The following is a 22,929-nucleotide window of genomic DNA, read 5'->3' as shown; positions in this document are numbered from 1 at the left end:
ATCCTAGAATAGTATGGTTATCATAGTCACTATGTTTGAGGAATCTTCTCCTTGGAGGGAAAAAAAAAATCCCCTCTTCCAAGGATACAGATTCCTTGGGAGGGTGGCTGAAATTGGCTGTTCTTCCTGGAGGTCTCTATTCTCCCCAGATGACTGACTTGTTTTTGCCTAAAGTTAAGCTTATGTATAGAAGTGAACACTGAAGTTGAATCACGTTTATTTACTTGGGTCAGGTTCTCTCTTGCCAGGTGGTAGGTCTGGCAGGATTTGACCTTAGCCTTCCCATTGACCTAGGCCAAGAAGTGTGATGATAGGGGTAGAGTGAGGGGTGAGTGGGAGACAGCAGAGATGGTGTTTCTCAAACCTAAGAGTAACCCCAGAATCAACTGGGGCCTTGTTCACATACACAGTGCCTTCCCCAACCTGGAGATTCTCATTCAGCAGTCCTGGGTAGAATCTATGAATTTGCATTTCCAACAAATTTACAGGTGCTACTGCTGCTGCTGATGATGATCCAGGATCCACACTTTGAGAATCACTGGCCCAGAACTTTGCTACTCAAAGTCTGGTCCCGGGACCAGGAGTGCAGGCATCATTTATTAGAAGTGGAGACTTCCAGACCTTGCCCGAGTCTAATAAGATCCCCATGCAATTCGTGTACTTATAAAGGTTGACAGTTCTGATTTAGAGTACTCTCTCTTAAATGTGGCCACCTTTTGGAAATACCTGGAAAGTTTCTAAACGACTGATACTTGAGTCCCACCCCAGAAATTCTGATGTAAAGATTATGGGGTGGGAGACACGGATTGATCATCAAGTGTGTTCAGAACTCCCCTGCTGTGATTTTAATGTGCCACTGAGTCTGGGGACTACTGGCATGTACCTGCCCATGTCTCTGAATCACCCGGGAGATGCTTACGGGTCCCAGCCTGTGTGATACTGATTCAATTAGATCTGAAGGTCCAGGGGATCCCTGGGTGGCGCAGCGGTTTGGCGCCTACCTTTGGCCCAGGGCGCGATCTTGGAGACCCGGGATCGAACCCCATGTCGGGCTCCCAGTGCATGGAACCTGCTTCTCCCTCTGCCTGTGTCTCTGCCTCTCTCTCTCTCTCTCTCTCTCTCTCTCTGTGTGTGTGTGTGTGTGACTATCATAAATAAATTTTAAAAAAATTAAAAAAAAAAAGATCTGAAGATCCAGGATTTTCAGGTTTGGGATTACCTGGCTAGAGGATATTTTATATATATGCATATAGATAAATATAGATGTTTAAAAATAAGAGTAAATGACAACATTTTCTGGCCTCATGTTTGTGCCTTCACTGCATAAATGGTATCCCCAGACATGAGTCATGCTCTAAGATGTTAAACCTTAAACCTTCTTTTAGACTGTGTTGGAGCAGGTTCCCTGGAGGTGGGGCAGATCCAAACCAAGGTGCCTCTAAGGGAGCCCTGGATATCTCTCTGCAGGGCAAGAAAGGGGACACTCGTGGCTGAAATGAAGCTTCTGAAGTGCCCAGAGAGCTGCGCACTCCTTAGTATAGGACTGATGTTAATTATGCTCCCTGGCTTCTCCAGATAGTTTTGGTAGTCTGTTGAATCCTCTCCTGGCTCTAGACTGAATATATAGGATAATAACGAATTCTTTCAGTGGGTGGAAGGAGAACAGGTGGTAAAAGGCTCCTATCATCTGTGAGTTTCTGGAATGTAAAAACAGTGATAAATGGAGAAGGTAGCCTTTCAAGAGAGCTTGAAGTCATTTGTCCTGTGATTATATGATGGTGGGAGCGCAAAACATAGAAGATGCCTCCCAGAGTATGAGTGCTTCCTTGGTAGCAAGCTCTGTGTGTGCCTTCGAAGACACTGCAGACCCCCCTTTTTGATAAAAGTCACTATACTTCTCTCTTTATGCCTCATGATCATAAGCTCGTTGCAGGCAGGGGACAGAATGCCTAGCAGAAGCCTGGCACATAGTAGGTATGCAGTCCATCTTCGGTGAACCAATTCCAGGATACCCATGATCCCCCCGTTGGCATTCCATGCTGACTTGATGCTCATTAGCTTGGTTCTGTGAAAAAGCATCAGGTGAAGAGAGAATTTCTCTTCTACTTTTAGTGTTTTGCTCTGCTCTCTGTGAAATGGGAGCAATTTAAATATAAAAGGAATGGTTCAAGTTCTTGCGGCTGTGGCTCTATGTTCCCCTGCTTTCCTGAAATACTTCTGCTTTAGGATATTGAATTTTCTTTTCTGGATTATTTTTCTCCCAACAGGGTACTAGTCATTAGAAATACATATCATGCAGTTCTTTGCTGGCAGCTCAATGCTGACATTTGATGATCTCTGTACTATCCCAGGGCTCAGGTGATAAGAAGAACTGCAGAACCAGGGCCAGTTTGCCCATGAGACATGGGGGACACAGTACCTAGGGCTCATGGTACTTTTAGGGGACCCCAAAAAGATGTCTTTTTTTTTTAAGGTTTTATTTTTTTATTCATGAGAGACACAGAGAGAGAAGCACAGACATAGGCAGAGGGAGAAGCAGATTCCCCACAGGGAGCCTGATGCGGGACTCAATCCCAGGTTCCCAGGATCACGACCTGAGCCAAAGTCAGACACACAGGCAGCCCCGGTGGCGCGGTGGTTTGGCGCCGCCTGCAGCCTGGGGTGTGATCCTGGAGACCCGGGATCCAGTCCCACATCGGGCTCCCTGCATGGAGCCTGCTTCTCCCTCTTTCTCTCCTTCTGCCTGTGTCTCTGCCTCTCTCTCTGTGTCTATGAATAAATAAATAAAATCTTTAATAAAAAAAAAAAAGTCAGATGCTCAGCCACTGAGCCACCCAGGTGCCCTGCTGATTTCTTTTAAAATTAGAGGGGAAAAAGTGAACTTTTAGGGTCAAAATAATGTTCATCCTCGACACAGCCATAAGACATAATTTTTAATACTATCCTAAGGAGGGGGATCCCTGGGTGGCGCAGCGGTTTGGCGCCTGCCTTTGGCCCAGGGCGCGATCCTGGAGACCCGGGATTGAGTCCCACGTCGGGCTCCCGGTGCATGGAGCCTGTTTCTCCCTCTGCCTGTGTCTCTGCCCCCCCCCCCCCCTCTCTCTCTCTCTCTCTGACTATCATAAATAAATAAATAAATAAATAAAATTAAAAAAAAATACTATCCTAAGGAGGAAAGGGGCCACAGAGGTAAAGGCACCTAAGGGCTTATGAAGTCACAACACTGCCCAGCACAGACTATAGCAGTTTGGGGGGGGTAGGGGGGTGGGTGACAGCTTGTCCTTGTGGAGGGAAGAATAGGCTCTCTGTCCTTTCCCTCACAGTTCACAGGCATGAACCGGCAGGATGCGTTTCTAGCCTTGACGCAGAAAGCCCGGAAGAAGAGAGTAGGTGGAGACGTGACAAGTAACAAACTGAAGGACTGGCTGATCTCACGACAGCGGTACTGGGGCACACCCATCCCCATGGTGCACTGCCCAGCCTGTGGCCCGGTACCCGTGCCTCTGCAGGATTTGCCCGTCACCTTGCCCCACATCACGTCTTTCACCGGCAAGGGAGGCTCCCCACTGGCCGCGGCTTCAGAGTGGGTGAACTGCTCCTGCCCTAGGTAAGGAACCGCGCCCCCAGCCATGGCCTTGGCTGTGGCCCCCAGCAGCCTGCTGGAGTTTCAGGCTCTCGGTTCCCTTTCTGGCACTTCTGTCAGACTGGAAAGAATACCCTAGGTCTTTCTAGACCTTCGAGAGAAGGGGCTGGAATCTGAGGCCTGGCCCCCAGCATGAGCTCCCTCTCCTCTGTTCTGTGCTGGCAAAAGCAACAGCGTCCATTCACACCTTTACCAGAAATACCTGCCAACCGATGGAAAGCTACACGTTTTCATCCTGGCTTTCTAAAAGACCACTGTCTTCCCTTTCATATTCCAGAGAGCTCCTTGGAGCTGATAGAAAATGTTTTCTCCTCTCTGCCTTAGTTTTCCCACCTAGTAGCTGATGATAGGGGAGGTTTTTTCACAAGTAGCAGAGTGGTAGCTCCAAGGGTGAGTATGCACAGGGGTTTCATTCTGTAAGACACTGAAACATCTTCTCACTTTGGAAGTAGGATTGTATTTTACGGTTAGTTCGCTGGCAAATAGGGTGTTTGTGACACCATACCAGCTGATTAGACAAATAAGTAACCAATCCCAGCTCCAGAATCTTTCTCCTTCCTTCTCTGCCTTACAGATCTTGATGAAGATGTTAAACTAATTTGGTCCTCTGCCGGTACAGAGCTGGGTTATGAGGTTGGCAATCAGGTAACAATCTCACAGTTGCAAGGCCCAAGCTGGGGAGTCAGACAGTAATGGATTCAAGCCCTGGCCCTGCCTCTTAACTAACTATGTGATCTTGGGAGAGTCACATAACTTCTCTGAGTTTCGATTTTCTTATCAGAAACTAATATAACGCCTTCAAAGGGGTACTCAAAAGTACAGAATTAACACCTGTAATCCTCCACAGTGACACCTAACGAATATCTAGTAAATGGAAGTGTTACCATCATCCTTTCAGGTCCTCATCCCTAGGTGGTTTTAAGATCTAAGATGGGTTTGTGGGCAGGAACATAGGGAGCTCTGAGCCTTTTCAGGGTAGAATTGTGGGCTCCAGGAGAAAATAGCACACCCTCTTTATTGATAAGCAGTGACAAAGGGCTTCCCTGCCAGAGACACTGGCCTTCAGCACACCAGCTACAGCAGCCCTGGACCCGTCTGGTGGGGATAAGGCTTCCAACCCTGGCTGCAGATTCCTGGAGGGTGGAGCCCAGACTGTGGTGCTGATGAAGGCCCCCTGGATGATTCTAATGAGCATGCAGGACCATTAGTCATGGAACAGCATGGCAAGCAGGGCAGTAGAGTTCAACAGATGTGGATTCCTTACTCTTGTGCTCCAAGACCTTGGGTAGATTTCTTAATCTCTCTGAATTTTAGTTACTCATCTGCAAAACGGGGACATGAGTAGTATCTACTTCGTAATCTCCAGGGTTCCTAAGGATTAAGTGAGAGAATGCCCGGGAAGCATTTGGCTTAGCGCCTGCACCCACTGTCACTGTTAGTACCATTGGAGCTAATGATGATCATACTGCTGTCACTGTCACCATCACCCATCTGCCCCACTTACCAAGTAGCCTGTGCCACACTAGCTCTTAGTGTCAGGAATAAAACGTGTTGGTTGTCCTCAAGTCCCACGTGACTGTTACAGAGAAAATCATCATGGCGAGCTGTAGCCAGACGTTACTCCTTTGATCATTTGAGTCCTGCATTTTCTTCCTGACTTGGACACCTGCATTGATGGTGAAGGAGAAGAAGTAACCTTTATCTTGTAATTATTTCCCCAAATAGTGCCTGAGTTCTGGTTGATTGCTCTCCACATAAAGAGATATGGCTTTAATTTAGAGATGCACTGAGATCAGTGTCTTCTAGTAGCCCTGGGTGGTAGGAAACAGGACTCCCTCCCATAAACATCTGCCCCTAGGGACCACCACTATTCCCGGAGGGAGGCCCCGGTGAGTCCCAGAGCCCCCTCATATCTGGGGCTCCTTTGTCTCTGCTCAGCCACTTCTACTTAATATGCAGGAGTTTGGGGGGTGGCTGTTCCCTTCGGTATGATTTATAAAGCCAGTATGAACTGCTTCACAGATGCAGGGTATAACTGCAGGCCTTCTTTTACTTTTAAATTAAAAGCAAACTCACACCCTTGCACGCAAAATTAGCAGACAATTCATCCTCTCGGGGCTTCTCAGAATCTCCAAGAACCCCCAAGGACTCAGACTGCCAAAAGGGCAGCATTTAGAGGGGTGGTTGGTCCCGCTTCTATACCTCAGACGGGAGAACCTGGAATGAGAACTGTTCTCCTATTGTACTTCTCATTGCCACAAAGGGCCCATGTTACCTATTAGTAGCTGATGGTTGCTGGCTCGTTGCATCCACTGCTGATCCAGGCCTTGAGGAGTCTTTAGTGGCGCTGGGCCCCTCCTACGCTAAGCTTGGCTAAGGGCATCCTCTCATGGGTTCCTAGAAGTTGTGGGGTTTTTTGAGTCCGGTTTGTGCAGTCCCACAGGCCCATCACACTGGGCACGTGCTTCAGAACCAGTTCAGCAGTTGGGTCCTTGAGGAACCTTACTCCTCCCCAGACATCCCCATCCCTAGGATGAGGATCACTTGTTCTTTTCAGCCCCTCACACACCAGCGATCTCTCTTCATTCTGGAACAGTGGTGCTATCTTCACCCTTCTGTGTCCTGTCCTTCAGTGATGGGAACTTCTGATTTGTGGTGTTTGCCAATTTCTATAGTATTGATACTTCCACCAAGGGCTAGTTTTGGCTACAAACTTGACATCACTTGTCACCGAGCTGAGAAGAGGTGCAAACACTTGATTTTCACAAGCTGGTATGAGTTGGCTCCAGCACACCACTGCCATTGGGCCTCCAAGATGACCTCCCTTCCAAGGTCATCCTGTTGGGTTTCAATTTCTGCACCACCCCCAGTCCTCACAGAGATAGAGAAAACCCAAGTTCATTCCTCAGCACAACATCTATGTTTGGTGTTCAGCTTCTCTTTGCAAATTGATTGGTTTCGCAAGTATCATGAAGTAGGCCTTGGCTGAAGGCAATCTTGACATGCCTAAAATAAAAGTTAACGTGCAAAACAGACACTCCTGGTGATTAGATTTTCAGCCAGGTAGAATTGAGACAAGTGGAGAATAATGCCTTTACTTGTTGAAGATTTAAATTTCTATTTATAAATTTCTTTATTTATTTTGAAGATTTAAATTTCTATTTATAAATTTCTTTATTTTTTTAAGATTTTTAAAATCTATTTATTGAGATACACAGAGAGAGACAGGCAGAGATACAGGCAGAGGGAGAAGCAGACTCCATGCAGGGAGCCAGATGTGGGACTCGATCCCAGGACTCCAGGATCACACCTTGGGCCTAAGGTGGTGCTAAACTACTGAGCCACCTGGGCTGCCCTATAAATTTCTTTAAAACTGTACTCAAAAAAAATAAATAAATAAATAAATAAATAAATAAATAAAACTGTACTCAACCATACAAGGGGAGAGCATCTTCTGAATCACCAGTTCATGATAAGGCATTGTTCGTAAGACCTTCTAAATTGATACTAACCTGTCATAGCTGTCTCAAAAGCTGGTGGAACACCACATTAAGATTTAAAAACGAACCAATTGATGAGTTTCCTTTATTTCTTAGGTGCAAGGGAGCTGCCAGGAGAGAGACAGACACGATGGATACCTTTGTTGATTCCGCCTGGTACTACTTCCGCTATACTGACCCGCAGAATACTCATAGGTGAAGCACTGCCGAACCCTTTGAATATGCGTCAGTCTGGGACCTCCCAAGAAGCTGACGCCAAGACGGAATTATAGATGCGAGAGATTCACTGGGGGCAGCGCCTGAGAGGATGGGGGCAGGAGCAGGAGTTGGTGGGGAGAGACCTTAGACCACCACCGTGCAAGCCCCACACCCGAAAAATAAGTAGGGACAGGAAGGAGGGATGGGTTGAAGAGCCTCAGACCACAGCACAGCTCTGAGAAAGTCTCAGCCAGGCCAATGGGAAGCCCTGAGCAACGCTTGTCCAGTAGAGTCCCAAGTCCAGCAGAAGTATCCCTGTGCTGGTCCCCTCCCTTTTGGGGAGCAGAAGCTGGCAGTGGTTCCGAGGCACAACAGCTGGAAGCTGCTGGTCAATTGTGCCCCTTGAAACAGGCCCTCATAAGGCAGTGTGTTGGATTTTTTTTTTTTTTAAGATTTTTAATTTATTTGTTCATGAAAGACACAGAAAGAGAGAGAGAGAGAGGCAGACACACAGGCAGAGGGAGAAGCAGGCTCCATGCAGGAGCCTGACGTGGGACTCAATCCCGGGTCTCCAGCATCACATCCCGGGCGGAAGGCGGCGCTAAACCGCTGAGCCACCCGGACTGCCCATGTGTATCGGATTATTAAGTTCAATTCTTCACAGCCAAGCAGATCCCAAGTACAAGAAAAATGCAAAAACCAAAGAAGCAAGAAAATGCTGTTGTCCTAGCCTTCTTGGCCCTGTGGTGAACCGCACTGATGGGGCCATAAAGATGTAATGTTGTTTACTTAGCTGATAATAACGATGAGAGGGACGTAGGTAGGGAGCAGGAGGGAGCTAGGAAGCATTGTCTCTTGTCACATACACACAGTCATCTCTAAAACTGATAAATCGATTGTGAGTATAATTGCCAGAAGAGACAGCTACAAGAATTCCGAGTGGCTGAGGGCTGAGTGGGGGCAGTGTTCACAAAGGCAGGGGCTGGGGGCCAGTGTTGAAAGGACAGACCTCTCGGTAAGATCTGAGTTTGCAGCCCTTTGCGGATTTCTCAGACAAAGATAAATAGATGACCTTTGGGGATAAGAGCCATTGGGAGAGGGGATAAAGAGAATGAGCAAAAAAGAAAGCAAATGCCGAGTGCACAAAAACCACAAGCACCGCACTTCCAAGACCTTGCCCGGCTGCTCTTTGCCCACAGGAGAACCATCACTCTCCTAAGTCCACGCATAAAAATGCCCCCTTTTTCTCTCCAGTGGCTGTAAAATAATACATTTCCAGTGAGATGGGCGCTCCTGCCCTCCCCCTGCCAGAGTCGTGCCCTGCAGTACTGCGATTCTGTCATTCCAAGTCCAGGCCATCCGGGAAGGAGGGGACCCGAAGTAAACGGTGGCCTGCAAAGGCAGGGTAATGACCGGAGGCTGCTGTGGCCCCTCCTTCTGACTCTTCCTTCTAGAAAGGGCTACTGGTGCTTTCTGTTCAGTAACAGTTGCTTAGAATGCCAGGGCAGTCAGGCCCTACCTCTCAGAATGCTTCAAAGAAAAATCTTACAGATGATGGAGGCTCTACATCAGTGGTGGATCCTTGACCAGGAGACACTTCTGAGGCCTTCACAGACTCTGATCTGGGAATACCACTTAGCACCTCTTTGCCCTCATAAAATGCGGCTGCTAGTTTTTCAGCACCAGCTCCAGTGCTCCCTAGGCGGGTTCTGGACTAAATCATGGATCTGAGCTACTTTCAACATCTAAATGCACCCCACACTTGTTTTGGGGTTGAGTACCATCACCCTTGACCTCCCTTTTTTTTCTGTCACGTGGATTAGTAGTTGGATTTTTCTGAGGAACCATTATTCACAAAGGAAGAAAAAACATTGTTTTAATTTTACCAGAATTCTGGCCCAGAGACCAGAGAAAACCAAGCTGCATTAAGATGCAAATATGCGGGGCTGTGGGCCAGGCCTACCTGCTGAGCTGCAGGCTCAGCCAAGTCCAAGGGGGCAATATGGCCTTTACAGTCCTTACAGCCTGAGCCAAGTCCTTGCTGGGGGGAAAAAAAAGTGCCTTGAGGTGTAAGGAAGAGAAGTTACAAATATTTGAAACCATGGAGTATACAGATCCTCCAAAGGCAGAGATTGCACGCACACACACACCCCTGCACACTCATAGACTCCTCTCAAGAGTTACAGCCAGAGGTTAGAGGGAAGTGGTGTTTCCTTTACTCCCCAGCATCCATTAAAACCATGGGGTATGAGGAAGCCTTTCCTGTAGAATCTCGGTCACTGACGGTATCTATTAGGTGAGAGGGAGAAGACCAGCAATCCTGTGTTACCCTAACTATGCTCCTTGCATGCAGGAGACCATACACAAAGCTCTTGCTGACTTTATTTTAAGGCTTCTTTTAAAAAGAAGACTGAATTTCTGTTTTAAAGTGAACATTTAGTGGCTGCAGGTTCATCTCCTTTGTAAAGGCCATATTGCCCCCTGTTGGTAAGAACTCTCAAATCCCAATTGCCTAATCATAATAAAAATTAAGATAAAATCCAAATATTCAAGTACACACCTTACAAAAATACCTTTTTCACAGAAATACCTTTTTTTTTTGCTGCTGTTTTTTCCCTTTGTCCTTGTTTTATATGAGAATCGCATTTAAGTCAGTAATGGCTTCCAAGACAGTTTTTACAAATTTCATAATTTAACACTGATCTGATTTTTTTTCTCCCTTATTGTATCAGCTTTTCTCTTATTAGATTTTAAAAAGAAAAATCACTGTTTTTCTCCAACATAATTTGACTCAGGGCATATGCAGATTACAGTAGCTCTGTCTAATTTATGTTGATTGTAGCAAAGCGGGTTTTTAAAAAATGACCTTCTCTCTCTCTCTCTTCCAGCCCTTTTAACACAGCATTGGCAGATTACTGGATGCCTGTGGATTTGTACATCGGAGGGAAGGAACATGCCGTCATGCACTTGTTCTACGCGAGATTCTTTAGTCATTTTTGCCATGATCAAAAAATGGTCAGACACAGGTGAGCATTTATACCACTTTGCAAAAGAATTCAGTTCCACAAATGACAGCTTAAAGCAGGTGTCAGTTCTTCCAGAGCAAACACATGTAGCAGAAGACTTTGGTTTTTCAAATATACTTTAGCCATCACTGTCAGCCTTAGCCATTTGAAGTACATTTCTGTTACTTCATCCTGGTTCTAGCATGTGATGTTGCAGGCTCGCACTGAGGCTTGCCTTCAGCGCTTGTCTCTTTAGCTGAGTTAAGTGATTGAGATTTTTACTTCTGAGGCAGAGAGAAGCAATTCATAATGTTGTACAGTTTTTTACAGCTTCTCGTTTGAGGTCGTATTTATCATCTGGCTGTCCTGTGCACACTTTTTTTCTAAGCTTGACTGAATCCTGCCTTGATGGAGCACTCTGATAAAAGTAGGTAATGGATTAAGCCAGGGAATCACATTGCAAATCCATCGATAAATGTTTTTCCTTTTGGCCCTATAACCTGTTCCCATTATGGTCACAAAGAGCTCTGTGCGTGCTTTTTTCCCATGAAATATATCATATATATATATATATATATATATATATATATATATATATATATGATGTATTCAATGTCTTATAGATATTTTAAGAATAAAGTGACTATCCCTGTACCCCCTGAGAGCCACCCAGGTGCCCCTCTTTTTTATATCTTGTCTGGCTTTTTCACTTATCACCAGGACAATAATTTGACTCTCTGTTCTGCCATATTGCCAAGAGCATAATTCCTGGGATTGTTTTTTCAATTGTTGTTGTTTTGTTTTTTGTTTCTTAAATTCAGCATCCCTTAGAATTTAAGTTTAAGAAAGAATATTACCAGTCCCTTAGAATATATCCAGGGTCCTCTGTCCATCTCCCTACCCCCTGTCCCTCCTCAGCCAACCCCTATCCTGAAATCGTGACTCTTAATTTCCTTTATAAATTTATCGCCTCTCTGGGGACACCTGGGTGGCTCAGTCAGTTAAGCATCTGCCTTCAGCCCAGGTCATGATCTCGGGGTCTTGGGATAGAGCTCCACATTGGGCTCCCTGGTCAGTGGGGAGCCTACTTCTCCCTCCCCTCTGCTGCTCCTCCTGCTTGTGCATGCTTTCTCTCACTCTCTGTCAAATAAATAAATAAATAAATAAATAAATAAATAAATAAATAAATAAATAAAATCTTTAAAAAAAAAACAAACTCAAGGTCGTGAGTTCAAGCCCTGCATTGGGCTTCATGCTGCACATAAAGCCTACTTAAAAAACAAACAAAGCAAAGCAAAAAAAACCCTATGCTTGGATCAACAGAGATGAGGGTTCCCGTCCCCACACATCTTTATCACGTCAGTGTTGGTTATATAGTAAATCATTTTGTGGGTTATGTTTGAATAAAAAGACAATGCTCACATGATGATATTTAGTGTGTTTTTAATATATGTACGGACCTCGGTGTTTTCTCTTACATTAAATCCCTATTTGCGTCCTTTACCCTTCTTTTCTGAGTTGTCTTACATTGATTATAGGAATTTTTTTTTTTAAGTAGGCTGCAAACCCAGCGTGGGGCCCAATGCAAGGCTTAAACTCATGACCCTGAGATCAAGAGTCAGATGCTTTACTAACTGAGCCACACATGTACCTCTTGATTGTAGGAATTTTTAAATTTCTATTCTAAATGCTAATCCTTTTCCAGCTATATGTATTGCAAGTATTTTTCCCAGATCTTAGTTTCTCTTATTTTATGGTGTACTTTGGTGAACAGAAACTCTTAATGCAGTAAATTTTAATAATCTTTTCCTTTATGGCTATTGCTTGTAGTGTCTCAGTACCGTTAATGGACCAGTCCATGCATTTCCTCATTGATCTTTAGTGCTCTCTCCATTGTAGTCAGGTTTTCGTATATATGCAAGGGCCCCATTATCGGACCTTTATTCTGTCTGTTGGTCTCTTTGCTTTTTGCTATGCTAGTCAATTACTGGCTTTATTTCATTTTTATAAGTTCCAGGTCGTCTTTCTACTTTGTTCTTTTTCTTTAGGAGTATCTTGGCTGTAATTGGACCTTTGTCCTTCCATATGAATTTCAGATTCACCAAGTCATTCCACAAAAATATCTTATTGGGAGTTTAATTGGGATTGCATTAAATCTCCATATTTACTGATATCTTCTCTCACTCTTCTTATTTTGTGTCTCGGACCTTAACGTCTGAAATTATTTCCTCTTAAAGTTTGTTTGTTTGTTTGTTTATTTATTTATTTTTAAGTAATCTCTACACCCATGACCCCAAGATCAAGAGTTGCACACTCTTTGAATTGAGCCAGCCAGGTGCCCCTGAAATTATTTCCTCCTTATCTGAAATATTTATTTTATAATGTTTCTTGCTGTCTTTAGTTAAGATACATCTGCTAGCTCTTATTTATTTCAACTTCATTTCTTAGTTTGTTTACCGGTTCAATGACACATTTAAAACAATTCTTTAAAAAAAAAAAAAAAAAGATTTTATTCATGAGAGACACAGAGAGAAAGGCAGAGACGTAGGCAGAGGGAGAAGCAGGCTCTATGCAGGGAGCCCAATCCAGGACTTGATCCCAGGACTCCGGGATCACGACCTGAGTCGAAGGCAGATGCTCAACCACTGAGCCACTCAGGTGCCCCTCTTTTTTATATCTTCTTTAGCTTTTTCACTTATTACCAGGATAATTTAGACTCTCTGGTCTGCCATATTGCCAGGAGCATAATTCCTGGGATTCTTTTTTCAATTGTTGTGTTTTGGTTTTTGTTTCTTAAATTCAGCATCCCTTAGGCTATTTTTTAATATTTTATTTTTTTATTTGAGAGAGAGAGAGCACGAGCAGGAGAGGAGCAGAGGGAGAGGAAGCAGCAGACACCCCACAGAGCAGGGAACCCGATGTGGGGCTCGATCCCAGGATCCTAAGATCATGACCAGAGCTGGTTAGACGCATAACTGATCACCCAGGTGCCCCTCCCTAGACTATTTATTAATTGCAGAGAAAAAGAAGGGAAAAAATATCTAATGATCTCCTTGTTCAGATAACCCATGTTAATGATTAAGAAACATAAAACAAGAAAAAAGCAATACACGTCTAAGATTAAGATTGATTTTTAGCTCCACAGAAAGCAAACATTGAAATCTCGCTCCACCCTCTACCCTTCTCTTCAACCTGTTAACAATTTCTTTTGTTTTCTTCCAGAAGAAATTTGCATTATCTCCATATTTCTATGAACATACTCATTTTTAAAATGTCACATATATTACATATATGCCTTTTGCCTTTTTGATTGAGTAATATATCTTAGTGATCTTTCTGCATCGTCCTGTAAAAATCCCCCATTCTTAAAATTTATGCATAGTATTCCATTGCATGGATATACCATAATATATGTAAACACCTAGTTTTCCAGCAGCTATTGCCAAAAAGAAAAAAAGCCAGGTGGCTTTTGGCATCTATGTTCTTGGCCAGTATTTGGGATCATATCTGTAGGTTCAGGTCCTGACAGTGGGGGATGCTGGGTCAAAGGATATATGTTTTTAAAATTTTGATAAAGAATGTATTACTTTTATTTAAAAAATTTTTTTTAAGATTTACTTATTTTAGAGAGAGTGCACATACATTAGTGGGGGTAGGGGCAGGGGGAGAGAAACTTCAAGCAGACTCCCTGCTGAGCATAGAGCCTGACATGGGGCTCAGTCCCACAACCCATGATCAGGTCATGACCTGAGCCAAAATGATGAGTCAGACACTCAATTGGCTGAGCCACCCAGGCGTCCCTAAAAAACACATTACTTTTAAAATCTATTACTTTAAAATCTGGTAATGCAGGGGCACCTGGGTGGCTCAGCAGTTGAGCATCTGCCTTGAGCTCAGATCGTGATACCAGGGTCCTAGGATCAAGTACTGCATCAGGCTCCCCACAGGGAGCTGCTTCTCCTTCTGCCTATGTCTCTGCCTCTCCCTCTGTGTCTTTCATGAGTAAATAAATAAAATCTTTTTAAAAAAAATCTGTAACACAGACTGTAATCTAGTTTTGGTAAAATGAAGCACATTGAAAGCCCCCTCCCTTCACGTCACCCTCAGAGCTGCTCCCCCCCATCCCATTCTGTGCTCGCACACAGGGATTAAAGGTCTCCTGTAGAGAAAATGCTTTTAGTTTATAAATTAAATGCTTAAAATAATTTTCTTTTCATTAGTCCCAGAGCCCTTCATGTGTAAAAATAAACTGGTCCACATCAAAAGAACAATGAACACGTTAGCAGCATTAATCTTCAGTCAAAATGTTTGTGTCCTGGGTTAGAGAATTTGCCATCGTTCCTTGCATTTCTTGTCTGTGGAAACTTATTTACCTCACCAGATAAAAATACCCCCGGGGGATGAGAATTATGTCTTGTTGCTGTGACAGTATTGTGGACATCATACATTCTCAGTGAATATTTGTTTAAGTAAATCGAGTGTAACCTCTTGATATAAACAGATAAAAGTTTTATGTTTTTCATAGCCCACCTGGCCGGCTTTGGTAGAGTGTGTGGCTCTTGATCTTGTGGTCATGAGTTCAAGCCCCATATTGGGTGTGGAGCCTACTTTTAAAAAAAGTTTATATTTTTCAAAGGAACCGTCCTCCTTGGGATAGAGAGAAAATATAACACGAGGAATGTTTCCTTCTTACGTAGGTCTAGAAACAAAGATCATAAATGATTTCTGGCTCCTGGGCACATTTCTCCAGCTTCAAAACAGTTATTTGTAGGAGCAATGAACGAACCAATAAATGATCCATTGGCTAGCTATTTCAAAGTATAAGACAAGGTCTGGCTGCTTTTGTGACTCCTGTATAGTGGTTTTTTTTTTTTTTTTTTTAAGATTTTATTTATTTATTCATGAGAGGCAGAGAGAGAGAGAGAGAGAGACAGACAGACACACAGGCAGAGGGAGAAGCAGGCTCCATGCAGGGAACCTGACGTGGGATTTGATCCTGGGACTCCAGGATCATGCCCTGGGCCAAAGGCAGACGCTCAACCGCTGAGCCACCCAGGCGTCCCTGTATAGTGGTTTTAAAACTATATTCAAGGAGAAAAAAAGTTGGCAGCAAATTTCTGATGTCATTTTAAAATATGGTTTTGGGTATGGTTTTGTATCTACTTAAATGAATCTTTAATTTGCAGAGCTTCCAGATACGCCTGGAACATGCTTTACCAACAACCTCAAGGGACAGCTCTAGCGTGTGAATTGAAATATATCTATGCGGTATTTTGTGTGCATTTTTAAAAACTCTTTGCAAGATAATAAGATTCCACCCCATTCCCTCCCAGCCCCCCACCAAAAAAGAGAGAGTTATTTTAAGTACTGAAAATGTACTTATTTTAAGTACTGAAACTGAACCTTGAAGAAGGTTCAGAAACTCCTCTCTGTGCCTCAGCACAGTTGTCAGGGTCCACTCTCATGAGGTCACATCAGGACAAGGACAGCCTCTGAAAATGGTCTCTGAGCACGCCCTTCCCAGCAGAGCTGTCCTAGTAAACCAGTCAGCCACAAAGGCACTGACAGTCGCCCACTTTCTGCACTAACTCAGAATTCTCCAGTCAAGATTTTTAAAGGCCTTACAACAACTTTTTCAAGCTGGCCTACGAGGAAAAATTGAGGCCTGTCAACCACATGTGTACTTATTTGTCTTTCTTAGCTGTTTTTGCCAGCACATGTCTAAATCAGAATTTTATGTCTATTTCTGTAACTGCTTTTGGGTAGCATTGTCCTTCCGGGAGGGATTTGGGGCTACAGACACTCCCTTCTGTTTTCATTTCTCAACCTCTTGGCCACCATGTTAGGCAGTAGCTCTAGCCTGGGAGCCTGAGGCCTGTGTCCCATGTTCATGTGGGCCCCTGCTTTGCTCTGGACAGGTAACCCCTTTGGCTCTCAGGAGCCTCATATGTCAGCAATTCAGTCATCTCTGAGTGCTGGATTCACTATGTAATTCTAGTAAATTTCATCAAGTATAAACCACAGGGGTTTGTGCAGATCTAATCCTCTTTTCTGTTTTCTTTTTTTTTTTTTTTTTTTTAAGATTATGTTTATTCATGAGAGAGGCAGAGACAGAGGCAGAGGGAGAAGCAGGCTCCCTGTGGGGAGCCCAATGCAAGACTCCATCCCAGGACCCCGGGGTCACAACCTGAGCCAAGGGCAGATGCTCAACCACTGAGCCACCCAGGCGTCCCCCTCTCCTGTTTTCTAAGTGAGTCCTGGCCCTCTTTCACACTTATGCACTTAGGTCTGTACTTTGAGCTTTCCGTAGGTCTCCTAACCAGCTACAAGAAGTTGGTCTTAGGGTTGGGAGTGTCAGCACACAGTATAGCGCGGTGCAGTTGTGTGTCGGCAATACCAGGTTAATGATCAAGCCAGAATTCATGTCAGCAGGAAATTTGCAAAGAAGATATAGTCAAATGACCAAGAAGCATACCCTGCAATGTTTCCCTAACTGGTAGTCTAAGAAATACAAATTAAATGGCAGTGAGGTACCATTTTCCACATAGTGAAGAGGCTGAGATGAACAGCGTCTCATATACTGCAGGAAGGCTGTTTGAATAGTGAGAGCCTTAAAAACATTCACGCTTCTGGACACACTAATTGTACTGCTAGAAATTGAGCCTAAGGATATAATCAGAAATGCAAACTTATGCACCAAACTGTTCTTGTGTTATTTCAAGTAGCTAAAAGTTTGGATACAACCTAAATGCCCTGAAAGTTTGAGAAAGAGAAAATAAAGTCTAACCCTTCTACATGAAAGCCTCTTGGTTATACAGACTGTTTAATAATATAAGGAAATGCATCTGACATGCTTAGAACTGAAAAAAAAAAATCAAGATACAAAATTATAGATGCAATTTGGTTACCTCTGCCTTTAAACATATGTTCACATATATGCACACGACACAAAGCAAGAGAAAAAGCTAGGAAAAATTATGCCAGCATGTTCACACTAGTTTTCTCTGGATGATGAACTAATCGATGATTTTATTATTTTTTTCATGCACTCCTGATTTTTTTCCCAGATTTTTTGCAACAATTATGTAACTTCACAATAGAAAAAAAAAACAGTCCTTTACAGTCTATGGTCAGAAGCAGAGAAATAGGCGGAGCCTTCCAGTTTGATTCTGAGCAAGGGGAACACAACAGCTTTGGCAGGACATCAGCCCTGGATCGAGGGCACAGGGATGGGAGCTGCTGGGGACCTCTGCAGTGAGGGATGTGTTGCAGCTCATCTCCACTGAACTGCAATTCAGGAAGCCTTTTCTCTCCCTCCGTGAGAGACAGCGGTAAACTTGGGCATCATGTCAGCTTTTGTTGTTGCTATTAATACAGCTCTGGGGAGACACGAAATGCCCTGAACTGATGCTCTCCCCACAGTTTCTACTGACAGAGAGCAGCCGCGCCCTGCTGACCACTGAAAGCTCCCATCCCTTTTCTCTCATCACACCAGACACGAGCTTCGGGAAGAAGGGAAGAGAAGGGAAGGTTTACTTGGTTCTCACCCTATTAATTGGGCTCCTCCCATGCTGCTGGCTGGCTGCTAAGAAATAGAAACGGTGGTATTTTAAGAATGAGCCATGGCTTAATACTTAGAAACCAGCTGATTATGTGAGCATGATGGCTCCCGGCCCAGGGCAGGGAAACAGAGGAAGTTCATGAACTTAGTCTGAAAAGTCCACGTTAGAGACTTATTTTCAGAAATTCAGGGCTTTCTGTTCTCTTCTTTCCAGATCTATGTGGGAGCCACCTGAGCAGGTCAGGACAGTGGGCAGCAGGCTCTCTAGGACCTCATAAGTAGGTAAAATGTCATCTGCAGTGACCAGTTAGTGCTCTGATAAATCCTGAGCTTCCTTTAGCCACATCCCGGTTTGTACCTTACTTGTATAGCAGTGATTTGTCATAAGGGCACTTAAAATACCCTCTCATTCTACACTCTGAAATTCTTTGTTTATCCTAATGATTACTGACCCTGCTCACCCTGCCCTGCCTCTTGCCCTCCCTTCCTCCCTCTCTTCTTTTCTTCCTTCTGTGGTGGGACAGAGGTGTCTTTCTGTGACCGGCAGGTATCAATTGTTGGATTTTCTGAATTAGGGCCACACAGACTGTCCAGGCAGTACTGAAGAGGGCATCACACTCCCTCATTCTGCTGCCAAGTGAAAGCAGACTCACCCCACCTCTAAAACTGAGCCAGAGCAGAGAGCACAGCTTTGCATCCACCCCAGGGAAACCAGCTAATCCCCTGCAGGCAGGGGCCCTGTATAATGCCCCCCCCCCCCCACACACACACACACAGAACTATGATGCTTCCAGGGCAGGAGGGGTTTGGCAGTGGTTTCAGATTCTTCACTTCCTTCTAAAGCCCTCTGCTACACCTGGTCACTATGATGACTGCATACCTCAGTTGCTTTTGCAAGTTTGTTCCCAGTGCCATTTGTTGAGATGAATGGACAAATAGGGAATATGTTCCACTGGTTTTTTTTGTTTGTTTGTTTGTTTTTTGAAGATTTTATTTACTTAAGAGTGAGAGAGAGCAAGAGAAAGAGGACAAGCAGGGGGAGGTGCAGAGGGAGCAGCAGATGCTTAACTGAGCTGCCTGGGCACCCCTCACTGGTTGTGATTCTTAGTAATGAACCTGGCATTGGTGTGATCTCTGCTCCAGCAAGACTGGGTTCCAGGCTCAGCAGGACCTTTGATGTCCCCCTGGCCCTCATGCCTGTGCACCTTGCACCTCCACGTCACAGTAGTGCCTCCTCCCTATGGTGTAGATGTCTCAGATCACCCATTCTGCTGGAAGCCCTCTAACGGCAGAACACTTGATACCCAGCTGTTGCTCCTGTGCATGTGGAATGTGCTCACAGGTGCAATTCATTCAAGCTAAACTACTTGTGGGTGTGTGTGACCAGCTTCAGCCTCAAGAATGAGAACCAGATTCCCAGAGTCCTGTGGATCATTTGCTGGAGCACTGCACGATTGTGGGGGAAGGGGTGGTTTGCACCCCTCCCACCGTGAAATCCGGTGTGAACAGTCTCGGGGCCCTCTCCCACGCTCGTGCCCTTGCTCCTTCCTGCAGTCAGACTTCCTGCGACCTTGAGTGGGCAGGGTCTGAAATCTCACTGTGCCTCTCCCTGCAGAAAATTCATGGCCCCAACTGGAACCCGAGACATCCCGTGCCTACCCGTCATCCACCTCTCTTCCTTCATCTCTCGTCCCCACTCTTTCGCTGGCAGGTTTATTTCTTCCCTCATAGACACAAAGTTCATTGAGTTGAAACCAATGAACGAGTGTTGAGCATTCACTGTGAACCAGGCTTTAGGAGGAGACTCACAGGAGGGCAATAGAGAGGGAACTCACATGAGAACACATTAATATTTCATAGCTCCCAAATACAGGTACCACACTGCACACACCAACAACGAGCAGTTCTGGGGGCAGCCTCCGAGGTGCACTGACCCCTGGGATCCCTCCCTGGGAGAAGGTAAGAAATGGTGTTTGTTTTTATTCATGAGAGAAAGAAAGAGAGAGGCAGAAACAGAAGCAGGCTCCCCGCAGAGAGCAAGCTGCAGGACTCAGACTCAATCCCAGGACTCTAGGATCATGACCTGAGCCAAAGGCAGATGCTCAATCACTGAGCCACTCAGGTGCTCTAGAAGTGGCTTTGAAATAGGCAGAATTGAGACACCTGGTTGGCTCAATAGTTGAGCATTTGCCTTTGGCTCAGGTTGTGATCCCGGAGTCCTGGGATCAAGTCCCTCTTCGGGCTCCCTGTAGGGAGCCTGCTTCTCTCTCTGCCTATCTTTGCTTCTCTCTCTGTGTGTCTCTCATGAATAAATAAATAAAATCTTTAAAGAAAAAAAAAGGAAAGAAAGAAATAGGCAGAACTGATCAAGGGCATCAGCAGCTGGGCTAGCCGTGTCTGCCATGGGGAGGTAAGGCCTTCAAAAGGCTGGAGTTGTGAAAATTCAATCAAGTCCTACCCCTAGGATTTGTATACTTTTCAATATGCGTGCTGCACTTCATTTCACAGTTTACTTTATTTATTTTTTATTTTTTTTATTTTTTTATTTTTTTTTATTTTTTTATTTTTTTCACAGTTTACTTTAAAGGGAAAAAAAGAGGGAGAAGAATTGTAAGCCATGAGGTCTGAGCGCAGCAGCGTCAGGCAGGATGACTGGGGTTAGGGGGCAGATGCTGGCAGGTGTAGTGCCGTCCATTCCCAGAAGGTGGCAGCATCGACCCGCTTGAGAAACTGCAGGACCCAGGACAGGATTCCTGCTTTCTTCCCCTGAGGTCCCCGCCTTGGGGGGCCGAAAGCTACAGATATACAGATATTCATCATACTACTCATCTTTATTTTTGGGATCCAGATTATTCCCTCATTCATTCCATACTGGTCTTATATTTCTCGTGACCCAAGCCATGTACGTAGAGTGAGAGAGGAAAGGAAAAATCTCAGAAACTAGTGCAGACAGTAACAAGTTCATCCAGCTGGCACAGGGCACAGCAAGGAGAAGGTGGCAGTCTGGGTTTGTGAGCATTGTTTTTTTTTCCATCAAGCTGCGGCACGTAAAATTATCTGAGGGAGATTCTGATCTAAAAGATGAATTTGTGCACCCTGAGTGTGTGGCCAGATCATGCCTTTGAGCCTGCTGATGCTCAGCAAAGGCACCACTGGGACTTGGGTGAGGGGAGGGTGCCCTTCCTTGTAGAATACTGGCTCAATTTGCTTTGTGCTTTTGAATGTATTTGTGTCCAGTCTCATCCTTTACCTGCCCGATAAAAAGTAGCCATATGATTTTTTATTAAGATTTTATTTACTTTAAAAAAAAAGATTTTATTTACTTATGAGAGATACAGAGAGAGAGGCAGAGACACAGGCAGAGGGAGAAGCAGGCTCCCTGCAGGGAACCCGATGTGGGACTCGATCCCCGGACCCCAGGATCATGCCCTGCACCTAAGACAGACACTCAACCACTGAGCCCCCCAGGCATCCCTAGCCATATGATTTTCTTATCTTGTTTTAAAACTGTTGCCGTATAGAACATGTGTGGGGGTTAAAATCCAGATGCCACCTTAAGTCGCCTGGAAGGGAGAGATGGCTTCAGGAGCTAGCAACAGCAACCGCCCCGTGTCGTCCTCCTTCCATCCCGCTGTCCTCCTGTAGGTATCTGTTTGTGCATATTTGTGCATTCATTCATCCCTCTGGGTTTTGGACAATTTTTTTGAGCCTGTCGTTGAGCGTTGTGCACAGCACTAAGAGCTGGGACAGAGGGAAGAATAAGAGAATAGTCCTCACCAAGGAGGGGGCAGGGTAGGCTGGGTACTGGTCTTCACATAGTAGTCACAACACCACCTGGTCACACTCATCATGGCAGCCTGTGCTGGACACTGCAGGACACAAGGGAGGGCATGGAGATGTGTACAGGGGACTGAGCTGGCCACCCAGAAAAGGGAATGCCCGAGTCTGGTGGTGAGTGCTGAGTTCAGGTCTCCCCAGGGAGCCTAGGCACTTGATCCTGTGGAGCACAGCACCTGCTGGGAACAGCCAAGTGCGCATATGACCTCGGTGAGGAGCAGGTGTGTTTAAGTGTCAGAGACACTGGGAAGGTCAACAGGGGCTGATGGTAGAGAAAACCAAGAGCTCTAAAAAAAAAAAAGAAAGAAAGAAAACCAAGAGCTCTGCCCGTGGGGGGACAGTTCTCTGAGCTTCCTGAGGAAAATGCAGCCCTGCTCCCTGGGCATCCAGACCCCCACCTGCCCTGGAGAAAGCCTGTGTGGTCTGAGGACACCTGCTCCTCATGCTGTTGGTGCAGGTGTTCCTGAAAAGAGGGGAGGACCACAGACACCGTGCCTCCCCCTTCTAGGTGCTGCTGGATTCAAATACATAAGATCCATCCGAGCACATTTGGTTGTTAAATAACCTTCCATGTTTTCCTGTGTAAAAGACTAGCATTTTGGAATCCCTGGGTGGCTCAGCGGTTGAGCACCTGCCTTCAGCCCAGGGCCTGATCCTAGAGACCCGGGATCAAGTCCCACGTCGGGTTCCCTGCATGGAGCCTGCTTCTCCCTCCTCCTGTGTCTCTGCCTCTCTCTCTCTCTCTCTCTCTCTCTGTGTGTCTCTCATGAATAAATAAATAAAATCTTTTTTAAAAAATAAAAAAAATAAAAGACTAGCATTTTCTAGGAATCTTGTTGGCACATGAACAGTGGCACAGGAGGAAGTCAGTCTGCCAGACAGGACTTTGCCGATGGAATGTCATGGGGGAAGCGGGACAAAGGCAGTTGTGTGACTCAAAAGAATTTATTATTAGGATGGATTTTAGGGCCTGCACAATGACGTCAATGACTTCTGTGCACACATGCATGTGGCATTTCTCCCAAATTAACATGGTAGCGTACCGATGGCCCCCGAGACGGTGGAGAAAAACATTGAGTAATTTGAACAAGTCTCAAAAATGTGTGTTACATTTCTACTGGAATGTTAAATATATTGGGTCTCCTCCACCTTAGAGAATACCTCAGCACCACCACCACCACCACC

General features: G+C 45.0%; 1 protein-coding gene across 3 annotated transcripts in view; it reads left to right on the top strand.

The window, feature by feature from the left end:
• The window catches only part of LARS2 (leucyl-tRNA synthetase 2, mitochondrial), a 152,789-nt gene that overhangs the window by 99,627 nt on the left and 30,233 nt on the right, over nt 1–22,929 (top strand). For all 3 annotated transcript variants that reach the window (XM_025989262.2, XM_072721091.1, XM_072721092.1), the window contains exons 12-14: nt 3,324–3,607; nt 7,240–7,338; nt 10,230–10,367. In XM_025989262.2, coding sequence (XP_025845047.2) covers nt 3,324–3,607; nt 7,240–7,338; nt 10,230–10,367 — 521 coding nt within the window. The remainder of the gene's footprint in view (nt 1–3,323; nt 3,608–7,239; nt 7,339–10,229; nt 10,368–22,929) is intronic.

This window comes from Vulpes vulpes, chromosome 9 (genome assembly GCF_048418805.1).
Source record: "Vulpes vulpes isolate BD-2025 chromosome 9, VulVul3, whole genome shotgun sequence".
Taxonomy (NCBI): Eukaryota; Metazoa; Chordata; class Mammalia; order Carnivora; family Canidae; genus Vulpes; species Vulpes vulpes.
The sequence above is the reverse complement of the archived record's forward strand: the minus strand, read 5'-3'. Positions and strand labels throughout refer to the sequence as shown.